Below are 13644 nucleotides of genomic sequence, written 5' to 3' on the forward strand. Positions count from 1 at the left end.
ATTATCGAAACCATTATACAAACTTCCCATAGATCAAGAGGATCTAATTTGTGATAACTTTGTTAAATTTAAAAAAAACTAGCCACAGAGCAGCCTTTGTGTATTAAAAAAACAACGTTGTTCATGCTTTGTAAAATTTAACTCAACTAATTAACATGATTTACAAAATAACAATGAACCAATCTGTAGGTTACAATGACATTAGGTTATTAATAGAAGATGTTCAAGTAATACGTATTCGCAATGAAGCACGCATCTAAAAGCAAGAATTTGCACAAAAATATTATCAGTCAACTTCTCGGTGCTACCCTGTTTATTTTTAGTTATATTTAGTTATTCAATCTAGGCATTAGAACACAAGATCAGAGTGTCATCCCTTTACTAGAGACTGTAAGTAGTGTACATAATAATCTTTGAAATTGAAATTGAAGTCAACATTCAAGCGGCGATCCTTAAGATGCCTTTTAATAAAAAAATATTGTTAGTAGAAATCCCTTTAAGACAGTATCAAGAAACATTGGAATAAAATTGCAAGTAAGAAACGTGTGCCATACTTGGCGTGGACAAGATGTCGGATAAGGCAACACGGAAGGATGGAAAAAGTAATTTAAATTGTATAGCTATTCACAACCATACTAGCTGCAATACAGATTGTATTAATTTCAATGAAAACATTCGTAAGATAAATTCTTGAAGGCTTTTCATGAGATCCTACGTCATTACTCATTAATCACAATAGCATATTTTACTTTTCGAATAATAAATAGAATATAAGAAAACTTATCAATCACTAGTAAAATTTCCTTAAACCACGACTGTAAGGTGGATGCTAGAAAGTAAAAAAAGAAAGTAAGAAATCGTGCCACCATTGGCAGGTATCAGTCTATCAACACAACCATCAGCACTAGAGAATTGAGAGGATTCAGAAGAAGGAAGAAGATAATCGGAAGTAAAAACAGCTGATATTTTGGACTACTTATCCACCTGGACCACTTATTTGATACAATGAGTCTTAAAACCTTGACCTTAAAAGACAATGGCGCCGTTTATTTCAAAGCGACAATCATTAATTGAATAATGGATAACTCTCGCCAATAAGGCTATTATCGATGAATCATATTCTGAACTTGCTTGGCGCCTGCGATCATTTCTGTGAACTGTCTCTGGCGCACTTCCATTGCCGGGCAAGGGTTGCCACGATAGACACAAAAACATTATTTATAACACAGATTATATAAAATTTCAACGTAATATTCAGAAGGTATAATAATAAGGTAATATTTATCATATATGTCGGAGCAATGACGCAAAGTCAAATTAGTTAAATACCGTTAAGTGATTTATTTGTTTTTACTTTATTGTAATGAAAAATTTAAATTATAATTAAAATAGCTGCAGTTTTGCCATCATGCTCCGCTGCTCCGACATATTTAATATGTAAGATTTTTTTACAAGATTTAAAGCTTTTATTAGACTGAGATTTTATAAAAAGGGGTTTAGTGAATGAATGTAGTGCCTCTAATAATTCATTATAATATAATGTTTCTTGCTCATGCTTCGTTAACTAAATCATATATGTATTATTAATTCAAATATATTATGGAAATTAATAAACTATGTTTTGGCGTAATATAAATCCAAAATAGAATTTTTACCTTTTTTAAAATAGTTTATCACTGTCTTTGACTATAACATCTACTTAATGTTTAATGAAATACTAGCTGGCACAAAAACGGTCGATCGAGTCATTTCGGAGGAGTTTAATTACCAACACAGTGTCACGAGAATTTACACGTCAAAGGAAGAATACAATAAAATTAAAATGAACAAATATTGAACAAAGATTGCACTTGACAGTGTGTTTTGAAAACAATTATAACTCATGACACGTTAATTAAGATAAGTGATGTGTACATTACTAACACAAGGCGGAATGCAAACATAAGTTCATGGACATTTAAGAAAATTTCTATTGCATCTAGCTTGTTTCGGTTTATTTAATATCTCGAAAAAAAATCGTATATATCTAAATTTATTTTTACTCTTCTTATCTTGACGGAGCGGTCGCTATGTAGTAGTGGTTACAAAAGGGGCAGATGATCCCTATGTAGTAGTGGTAATAAAAGGAGCAGATGATCGTTATGTAGTAGTGGTAATAAAAAGGGTAGATGTGATGCGCTTCACCGCGTTCCGCCATCGTTGCCAAGAGGTCAACCTGCTGCACGGATTGAGTGAACCTCCTACGGCGGACTTGATCTGACAGTCCACCGCGTAGGTAACCTGCCACGCGGTCTATTGTCGTCCACCTTCCCTTGGGACGACTTATTTTTTCTATTACCAAAAAATTCAAACAAACGACAGAAACATAACGCGTGTCGTTTGATTGTGATTGGTCAAAGGCATCTGTCCAATCACAGACGCGACACGAGAGGTACAACCGTTTCACCAAACAACTAAAATATTTTTAATACCATACGTGCACACCATAACCCACATATTATAAACCCGCTTCACATTCAATGAGTCACGATAATAAATCAGAAAAATAATTGCCCAAAATAAAACACAGCCCTACGATCCTGCACTATTTTCATCGATGACTTCACCGAATGTCCTGCGCCAGCGCACCCAATCTATTTATGTATACTACATTGTTAGTTGACGTTAAACAGCTGTACCGTGATTTTTAAATCTATTCTTCTATTTTTATTCAGTCCTGGTACATTTTTTACTGATTTAAGACTTAATTTAACATTTATTTTCTTTAATTAGCTTAAAACAGAATTATTTGTTTATTAAGTAATTAAAACACAGTGGGAAAAGCTGCATAACTTGATGGTTGAAGTGAAGGTCATGATAAAGCCATAGGACTATAAGAAAAATATTAAAATGGTAATAAAAAACTAACAAAAAAATTAATTCAAAGGAAATCCACAAGAAACACATCAGATCTGTCTAGTCGAACTAACCAACCACCAAGGTGCCTAGAAGGCCTAACTGATCTTCACTTCTATCATTTTAGTAAACTCTATCACTTTGAACCATCTCATCATAGGCAACATCTCACGGCAGGCAGCGAGATACATACTTGCAATATTGCAATATCTAATTGATAAAGTTGGTAACGCCATAAGGTGTGAACAATGGTACTATTAGAGCTACTAAATTAAAATTAATTGGACTCAATAGGACAAGGTCACAACTCCAAAGCCCTCATTACGAAATATCTGACTGTTAAATCGTTATTAAAATAATATATAAGCGATCAATGAACCAGACATAGAAATGTCTGAAAGGGACGGGACATCCTCGTATATATCGGATAAAAACCGTATATATCACATATTTGACAGGTCATAAATATTTATGTGTTAATTAAAAAGCAGGAAATGCATTGCGTCCAAGTTCAAAAGAATTACGCGGAAAAGTAAATGTGTTCGATATAACATAATCTTGGGAATATCTAAATTTACTTTATTTGCTTATTCTTTAATGGATTTAGAAAAACTTTAAATGATTGATCTTAAGACAGAGCCTTTGTCTTGTAGTTTCGAAACAGAAACTATTTATTATTATTATTTTAAATATCTACCAAAAGACTGAATATCAACTGAATTTTCTTATATTCAATTCACAAAATATATCTAATTTTTAAAATTTATTTTATAATTAAAATTTACTCACTTTAACGATAGAATTACGTTTCTTCCTTTTACTCCTCCTAGCGAACATTACAAGGACACACACGTCACCACTCCCGAACGCCCGACGCACGAGTCAGACTAATTACTGTTTATCAGGTTTAATGATGGAGACTTTCCTAACCGGACGATAAGATGACAGTGTACTGACTGTTTTGAGATATTCTCTATTAAGACAAGCCCTCAAACAGTTACGGAGACTGGGTACACTTGTTATAATTTTTAAAATTTATCTTGAATTAAATACTGACTTGCAGACTTACATTTTATTAAGTGTTATTCGTTTAAGAAAGAAAAGCATAAAATATAGAATCACTGGCTACCCGGCTAAAAAGACCCGTGTTTGGGTAACACGTTCTCTTAATTCAATAAGCAGTGGTTCCATCGTACCAGTAGTTCTCGCCGTTGATTTAGGTAGTAATTTAACTTTTTTTTTAATATTGTAAGTAGGTTTATAACTTACAATGTTATTCGTCCAGTAAATATAAATTGCGGGTCCGTAAAAAAAACAATTCTTAGGGGTCCGGCAGATTCGTCGCATGCTAAATTTAAAAAAACTATATTTTGAAATGCCCTATAACCTTGTGTTGTATGAATTGAAGTTGTAATAATAATTATAAAAAAATATTATTTTTAAAGTGATCAAAACTGTAAGAGTTTCTATCAAGTAAACACAAATACATAAGCAAACAAGAATATCCCAAACGGAAAAGTATCTAAGAAACATTCAGAAAGTGTAGTAATGAATCATGTTTAAAAACTCATTTAAAAACAGACTACACTTACAATTTCTCCAAGTCCGTGGGCTGCGGACGTTCAGCTTATTAATCTGCACCCTTTAGAAGAATTATTATATTATTCGACCCCCAGTCGAATTTGTTCGGAAATACTTCAGTGGGCAGATGGTTCTACATATTGAAAATGTGTGGCAAAAACTGCCTTAGAAAAGTCTTAGTTGTGGATCGATACACCTCGGGTGGGATTTAGTATTCTGCCTCGACGTCCGATGAACTTAATTTACAGGTATAAATCCGAACAACTCCCCTGAATGATTATGAGTGAATGATAACAATATTACTACATAATAACAATCAACAATACCTCATAACGATGCTCTGTCAAAATATAATAGCCGTTGATCTTGGCATTCTTTAATCTTAATTCATATTTAATTCAATGATTGAATGCTTTGTTCACGATCAAGTATAATAGATAATATTCAGTGTATTATCATCAGCAGAGTAGACTCTACTGAGGTGGTAAGCAACTATCCTGCGGACGTTCATGAAAATCCTAAAAAGCAATTTTAGACTTTTCAACACGTTATTTTACCGTAAATATAAAAAGCTGTATATGTATAAGGCACCCTTAATACCGACATACCTATAAAAGAGTCACCATCAAATAAACAATTTTTTTTACAGAACAATGACACTCTCCATGCTATTTAAGGGATATTACTTATAACTCTCGTATAATATAGGCATTTGCAAATTATAAAACGTATCAAATAGACTCCATCGGTAGATAGATATGAGAGATAGATCTAATTTTACTAGTAACGGATAAATGACATTCATACACATTATACTCACTCACATGCACACACAGACTCATACACTCACACGTGTTACGCGTCACGGAAGGCTTTTTATTTTAAAAAATGTTGAAGAAAAAACCAAAAGAGTATTAACAAAGTTAAGGTATTTAAATCTGTTAAGATGGGAATCCTAACAGGTATTTTTGGTTTTAAAAGGGTTTTTGAAGCATTTTTATAATTAATAAACACATTTTTTAATGGTATGCTCTATTACTTACATTCTTAAAAAATTGTTTTATTCTGAAACTCGCATTGCGTCGTTTAGGCATTCCTGTGGCGTGTGATTAATTTATTTCACTTATCAAAAACACAAGAAATTTCGATGTAATTTAATTCGTAATATAATACACGTTAGTAGTCTACATCGTACAAAAGTGCGAATATATATAAAAGGAAAACAATGTTTTCCTCAAATCATCTATATTTAACTTATCACTAGCGGACCCGACAGGCGTTGTCCTGTCTTAACTATTAATGTTTTTTTTAAATTGGTATATTTATTTTATAATAGTGAAAAAAAAATTGCTACCGTAACAAAAGTCAGGATTACAATATGTTGTAAACTCTTAAATTTTCTAATTTTTCGCGAAATTGCTTAAATTTTTCGTTTATATGAACCTTCTTCTGATAATAACATGTTTTATTTTTATTGTCATTTCGTTTTTCTGATTATTTTTTTATTTTCGTGTGTTCGTTTTTTTTATTGGTTATGCATTTTGTCGATTAGGGTCACCTGTTAGGGTAGGATTATGTTTTTTTATTATGTAATTTTGTTTTTTTATATTTGATTTTGTTTGAAGACTTCTAGGCCTAGGCCACACTGTGTGTACAATAGGAATAGATTTTATTGGAAAATTCAATTGTATATTTGATTTTATTGCAATTGGAATAGATTTTATTGGAAAGTTAAATCTTGACTGAACCAAATAATTAAAATTCCAAATAATTCAAAACCAAAATTGGCCAAATCGAGTTTTAGCGAAACTAACGAACAGCAATTCATTTTTATATATATAGATAAACAATACATTGAATTATGCTTTTATTTTCAAATAATTTACTCTGTTAATTAAAGCAATAGATTGAATCGTATACAACAATTTGATTTAAATTAAATCCATTTTCTCAATACTGACCACCCACGCTGACCTATCTCACATTACACGTTGACCTTACTTCGCCAATGATATTCGATCTTGATAACGCATAAATCAATGGCCACAAATGTGCGTAAACAATTTAGCATACTGAGCCTTTTTATATAGAAAAATAGCACCAACTTCATTAACAACATTATCAACCTAATATTAAACCATTTTTTTATTACACAGCGATTTGATATACTAACGTTAAAAATAATAATTGATAAAGTAACGATAAAGGCCAGCAACGCAATTGCGAGCCCTCTGGCATCGAGAGTGTCCATGGGCGGCGGTATCACTTAACATCAGGTGAGCCTCCTGCCCAACAGGAAATGCGTGAAGTTTTTCGTAACCAAGTCACATTTTGGGTTGCAAAGCCATTAGAGTGAGTTAATAAACAACATTAAGGACATTTAATAAAAGAGAAGTTATTACAGATTTCGCGTGCTTTTCAGAAATTGGTGTCGTACTAGGACCAATATATCCTAGTAGCGCGCGTAAAGACCCGCGTAAAGAAAATACTAAGAGACAAAAAATATAATAGAGCATTTATCCATTCGCTATCAATGATCAAAATATATAAATACATACTATTATTATTATAATTTAGTATGTGCGTGCGCAGGTGTCATGAGCCCTCAATATTTCACACCGAACCACTTGACCGACTTTCCCATTACTTTAAAGTATTACGTTTTCTTCACAACATCAAAGATTGATAGATTTCTTAATTTCGCTTCCTGTTCTTCTACACAAAGATAATGCTAGCAACTCAAGTATGTGGATAATATAGCCTGGAAAATTCTGCCGACTAAAAATAAAAATTATTATTTTATGTTAAACGAATCATCGAAATGTTATGTATGGTAGAAGTTTTTGTCACTATTTGCATTGATAGTAGTCTGTGCACTTAAGTATCATTGCATCTAATACATTAAAATAAATAATAGTAAATAAAAAGTAAGCTGTGTTTACCTCAAAGTATTTGCAATTGGATTTACTTTTGGCTAGGTGTAAGATTTTAATGTTAGGTTCGTAGGCAAACTTTTTTTAAATAATTAAAAACAATGCGTATATGTTAATTTTTCTCCTAAAGATATATTAATTATGAATAATTCAAATTCCAGACAAGACTCACGCCAAAGAACCATTACAGAGGTATCAGACCAATGAACTATATAAAAACGCGAAGCACGCGATTTTATTATGATAATAATCACCTCACATATCGATACTAGATTATAACCTATCCATTAAAGTATTCAACGGATATTTGCGTACCCGGGCCACGTGTTACGTCATGGCCGCTATCAATTCCTTCAATTAATAATAATTGGTAAAATCAAGGATAAACGTGTGGTAGAAGAAATCATAGTTTCGCAACGTTATGGAGTGGACGGGTATTACAACAGCCGAAGAGTTGTTGCATCTAACACAGAACAAGACACGCTTCAACAGACTTACAGCCAACCTCCATTAATGGAGACACACTAAAGGAAGATTTAATGAATCTAGTTGAGTGTCGATCATTCAAGTATCATATATGACGTCTTCGCACAAACAATACATACACAAAATTATTGTAATAGAAACGTATCGTATTGTATTGACTCCAATCACAATGACACGCTGAAACGCGCTAACAATGCTATTCGGCTAAATACACAACGTCTTGACCTTAGCCTTCTTGAACTCAGTGCTTAAACTGGTCTGGTCCTTCAGGTCAGAGGAAGAAGTTTTTTCCTCCATATTGCTTATAATGAATAACTTGAAGCACGAAAACTCATTCGAATAGAGTACGTACTTTACAAATTATAATTTCTATTTCTAAAAAACTAAAACTGTTTTATTCTATAAGAATACTTGGAGAAAATCAATTTTTTTAATAAACATAAATGTACTTAAAGATAATTAATCTATGTGTACGTTTATTGAAAATCGATCTTTAATTAACTCTCTAGAGATTCAATTATCTCTCAGATTTAAATACTTTACTGCGACATATATGTTGTATTCTTTATCTTTTAAATGTAAATACTATATCAAAGCTGTGGACTATCAATAAAGTGTAAAATAAATAAAAAATCTCAAACATACAAATGTATATGTCTGATGGATTCACTACAACACATGTTGAGTGCCCTTTAAATGTTAGTCTGCTTCTAATTGCAACCTTTCATTTTCACGTCCCCCAGTTTCAAATCCCCTCCTAATTATACTGAAAAATTGTCAGCTCCGTAGTCTGTGCATGAGTGTTTTCATGTTAACACTTCATATATACATACTTATTATATTTATTTGTCAGCACAAAATACTATTATTAATCTATAAGCATCAAATGTAGATTATTTATCTTTTATGCATTTATAATGGTAACCATTATGTAAGAAGTCCACCGAATCAAATTTAAAAGAACAAATGTTATTTATTCATATTATAGGTAACATAATATTTATACACGCAACGGCTAATTCCGTATCTAAATTTAAAATAAAGCCCAGTAAGGTACTTTTTAAATACATAGAATACTGACATTCTTCAAACAAACAGACAAAAAAAGCTGGCAATAAACTCTCCATCACTCTTTTACAATAAGAAACAAGATTTTAAAAAATAGTATCTACTTAAATTAAAAATTATTATTTTGATTAAAACTTTATTTTGAGCAATACATTATCTAAATATCTATAAATCATTGATACAGAAACTAATACAGTTAATGTCATGTGAAAGTGTCACGCGAATCGAACCTCCGACACACGATATCCGGCCTCGGTCGAACGTGATCATCGAGACATACGACACGTTCCGGACAACTGCAACTGCATTTACTTGTTATTTAAATAATTTATTTGTAACAATTCAGTGCTGAGAGGATTCAACAGATCCTCCAAGCTAACATCACTTCTAGCCACCTCATCATTGGTTTAATTAACAGTAGATATAATGTTTGTAGGGCGACACTGTAAACGAAAATCTTCCGCTAAAATCGTGATTTGAAAAAAAAGAAATATACAAATAAAAATTAGTGTAATAAAAATGATTACTACATTATGATATTTTACAGGGACAGTATTTAACGATTTATTATATTCATACGCATACCCATATCAAAGTCAATGTCAAAAATCATTTATTTATATAGGTAGTAACACAATGTACACTTATAAACGCAAAGAAATATATTAAATTAAACATATAATAACTGGCAATAAACTCTCCGCCACTATTTTTAATCGCCATTTTTTGTTTTTTTGTTAGACCCTATCATGTTTAGTTTAGTTTGAAAGGATAATAAGTATGTGAATTTCATGCATAAATATAACTTCAATTTCTCCTAAATACAAATGAAATGGTAAGCTTGCTAATTTTGATTTTATTTTAAACTCAAAATAACACATTTTACTCATATAGGTATTCAAGAACATTTATTAAAGGTCAACAAAAAAGTTGTTAAATTGATTCTAAATTTACATTTAATACCAGTTCGCAAGTCAAAGGCGAAGAGCTGGCAAGAAGAATAAGCAAAAAAACTCTCTAATCATTTTAATCGTCAATTTTTGGTACCAAAAGAGGTACTAGAGAAGACTTTTAAGTTCTATTAGACAGGCTTGTATTAAAGGTACTCATAACCGACTATCATGCATGGTGAATGTGTAGTGCGACAGACAGAGAGAAATGTCAGGATCGTAGCAAGTGAAGATCTGTTGTCTCTGCCTTCGGGAAAAATGCGTGATAATTTAAATACATAAATAAAACTCCCATTGAGTACACCGCTACTTATTCAACTTTATTAGTCTAACGAAACTGTAGAATAACGCAATTTGTACAAGATTTGTGACCAAATGCAACAATAATTATTGCAGTTGCGAATACGAAATACATTTGCAATATTGTATTCAAATTAGTCGTAAAATTGGTGTAACAATATAAGTATGGTTATTTTCTAGACGTTTCAAACACCGCTAGATAATTTTATAGTCTGAATCCTAGTCTAATATAGCCGCTTGGCTGAGTTGTTAAAGCATGTGACTCAAGTTCGATTCCTTGCGAGACAAAGTAAACTTCCCTTTAAATCAAAGAAAACGACACCATGTGTTTGCGTCCCTGGGTCATATACATTATCATTACACTATTTTAGTATACGTATCGTCTTTTATTTTCTATACTGTATATACGTTTATCGAGGTCTTCATTCTGCAAATTTTACCTAGCTTTTTATATATATAATTATTCATATTATATTTTCATACAGATTTTATATGTATTTGTAAGTATTTACATATTTACTTAAATGGTATATCAATACGTAAGGAACAATTGATCTTTACCATTAAAAATATTTTTGACGTTGTTCCTGCTGTTTCTGATGAGACTAATCAGTTACGATAGTTCTCATAAAATTCACAATTTAGATTGTCTCTGCATTTTTTCAAATGTCAATGAAAAGTGAATTGGGACTTGTTATTTAAACTGTTATATGAGAATTGAAAAATGATGACAAAGACTTTATATAAGTTAAATAACTTTGTTTGATTGTATATGTCGCAGTAATCTAGTTAAATCAGAGAGTTAATTGTATCTCTAGACAGTCAATTAAAGATCGATATTCAATCAATTCGCTAGCATTTTCGGTCGATGTGATCGTGAAGGACTGAGAGCTAGGTAAAGTTAGTTTAGTTTTGTTGCCTAGGAACGTTTAGGAAACTCGTTAAACGTTTCGTTCACTCACTTGTCTGACAGAACTTTAGCGACTTGATAAAATTTTGATCTAACTACTTTACTGCGACATATATACAAGTAGAACAACCCGGGGGTCTAGTCAAAACGGCTTAACAGTAGTATATGTAGAAAGTCGAAACTAAATTTGTATGAAAATGACAGCTGTAGTTGGTATGAACTGTCGACACTAGCTGTCATTTTCATACAAATTTAGTTTTCGACTTTCTACATACACTACTGTTAATCTGTCTTGACTAGACCCCCTGTACTCGCCGCCTAAAAAGTGCCTAAGCGGGGAGCAGGGGTCCATGCGTTTAAAAGAAGGGATGATGACCCATCCCTGCAAGTACTGGACCCGATCTCCCCTAGCTATTTGTAAATGCGTATGGCCCGGTCTGTGAAAGATGCTTGCTGTGTCAAGCATCCTCACAAACCAACAATGGGCGGGAAGAGGCGGATGCAACCGCCGCATCGCGTGTCGGGAAGCGGATAAGGCTCTGCTGTTACCGCATCCCGCATAAGGCGATTGTTGGTGGCACCTTGGAGTTTTAGTGGGTATGCACAATGGCGAGTCCCACATAATCCTTCTGCACCAAGCAGTCGCGCCGCGGAAGGGTATGCGCAATGCATTTCCCCAAGTAAAAAAAAAAAAAAAAGACCCCCTGTACTCGCATTGATACAATCTCCAAAGTTTTTTTTTAATATTAATACAACTAACCTGTAGACAGGGGCACATAGGCCACCTGCGTCGTAGGGCGTGCGGCATCTTCTTCCGCGGCGGGTCAGGGTCTGGCGTCGGCTCGCCGCACGCCCAGCGCACGAGCCGCGCGCGCGCTGCCTCCGCCGCCTCCAGACCGCGAGACCAAGATGGAAGACCCTGTTGGCGAAAGAAATCGTTTAAGAAGGTGTATTCAGGAGTTGTGGGGCATAACCTTTTAACTGACTGTTTTGTAGATTATCTGAACCTTCCGAAAAGGAAGCTTCGAAAGCGCCAAGTATGACTTCTATAACCAGTTTTTTTTTGCATTAGGTTGTATTTTACACGTTTTATTTAGAGCCAAGCCAATAGATATTTTTCTCAACCCTGAACGATCGCCGATCTTGGGAATATGGATATTAAATATTGCAAAAGTTATAATTAATAACAAAAAAAGGTTTGCCAATGGTCGTTAAAATACATCTATAAAACACTTTATACGTAGAATTAGACGATTAAATTATTATATATAAAGGATATAGATAATAAAGGCATTGAAATAAAATAAATAAATCAGTGGCAAACCTCTTTAGGTGTGGTTCTAAATCTGTTTCATGATCATTTTTCAATCTAATAGGCAAGTAGGTGATCAACCTCCAGTGCCAGACACACGGCGTCGACTTTTTGGCCTAAGACATGCGTAGATAGAAAGAAAGTCCATTGGTACCCGGGGATCGAACCTACGACCTCAGGGATGAGAGTCGCACGCTGAAGCCCCTAGGCCAACATGCTGCTGAATATAATTATTTCAATATATAATAATAATATCACAGATATTCACTAAAAACTAAATACCGTTCCATTACGCAACTCGGAACAAAGCTCAAGGTTAAATTTTAATCGCCAACGCGAAATACACTTTGCATGTTAACGACCTGTTTTGACACCTATTAAAACCTGATCTAAATTTAGCTTTCAATTTGTATCATCAACAACGTCTTCTTCGTTAACAACTCGTCAACGTCTCGTTTGTTTGGCGATGGTTAAATAATGTAAAAAAAGTTCACCAAGAAATGACATTCTGTTGTCATTAGACATTTTAATAATCAAATGAACAGATCGAAATCGAATCTTATATATAAACCTAAACTAATCAATATAACCGGTATGTTGTTCTAAACCAGTGATTCCCAAAGTAGTCTATATCGACCCCTAGGAGTCAATGACAACCTGCAAGGGGTCTATCAGCGAAAAAAAAATTTGGGGGTCCACGGTTGTGGATCTCAACACATATAATGATAGTACCTATTTACTTACGACATACTATCTTATAGTATCAAAACATATACATTATTTATAAATGAAGTAAAAAAAATATTATATATATTTATAAAATTGTGTAAGTTGGAGGATGTTGGTATTCGCTCTGTGGTCGCAATACATTTTGAACTTGTAAAAACAAAAAAAAAAATTAAATTAAATTAATAAATGTATAAATTAACATGTGTTTTTACTTTCGTTTTTAACACTTAACTTCACTACAGTGAGAAATTTGCAGGAAATCAATACAAGTAAGTAGGGGGTCTACCGAACACGGAAAAACATGGCAAGGGGTCTATGACACAAAAAAGTTTGGGCAACTCTATTCTAAACGAAATCGCTGTAAACGGTTTTGACTGTAAAGTTCAACGTGATAACTTAGTTTTAAGAATTAGAAAAGAGTACATGTTTATTAAATAACAATTTTAATTCTCAATTTAATTATTAATATGAAGATAGAGT

The 13644-nt window shown here is 33.0% G+C and overlaps 1 protein-coding gene across 8 annotated transcripts in view; it reads right to left on the minus strand.

The window, feature by feature from the left end:
- LOC110992931 (disheveled-associated activator of morphogenesis 1) overlaps positions 1–13644 on the minus strand; it is a 93777-nt gene that overhangs the window by 25549 nt on the left and 54584 nt on the right. For 6 of the 8 annotated variants that reach the window (XM_045628519.1, XM_045628518.1, XM_045628516.1 and 3 more), the window contains one exon: positions 11884–12042. In XM_045628519.1, coding sequence (XP_045484475.1) covers positions 11884–11931 — 48 coding nt within the window. In that variant the 5' untranslated portion in view covers positions 11932–12042. Of the gene's footprint in view, positions 1–3684; positions 3797–5519; positions 5627–11883; positions 12043–13644 lie in introns of those variants that run through there. The other 2 variants (XM_045628517.1, XM_045628520.1) reach the window with 2 other exon arrangements.

This window comes from Pieris rapae, chromosome 6 (assembly GCF_905147795.1).
Source record: "Pieris rapae chromosome 6, ilPieRapa1.1, whole genome shotgun sequence".
NCBI lineage: Eukaryota > Metazoa > Arthropoda > Insecta > Lepidoptera > Pieridae > Pieris > Pieris rapae.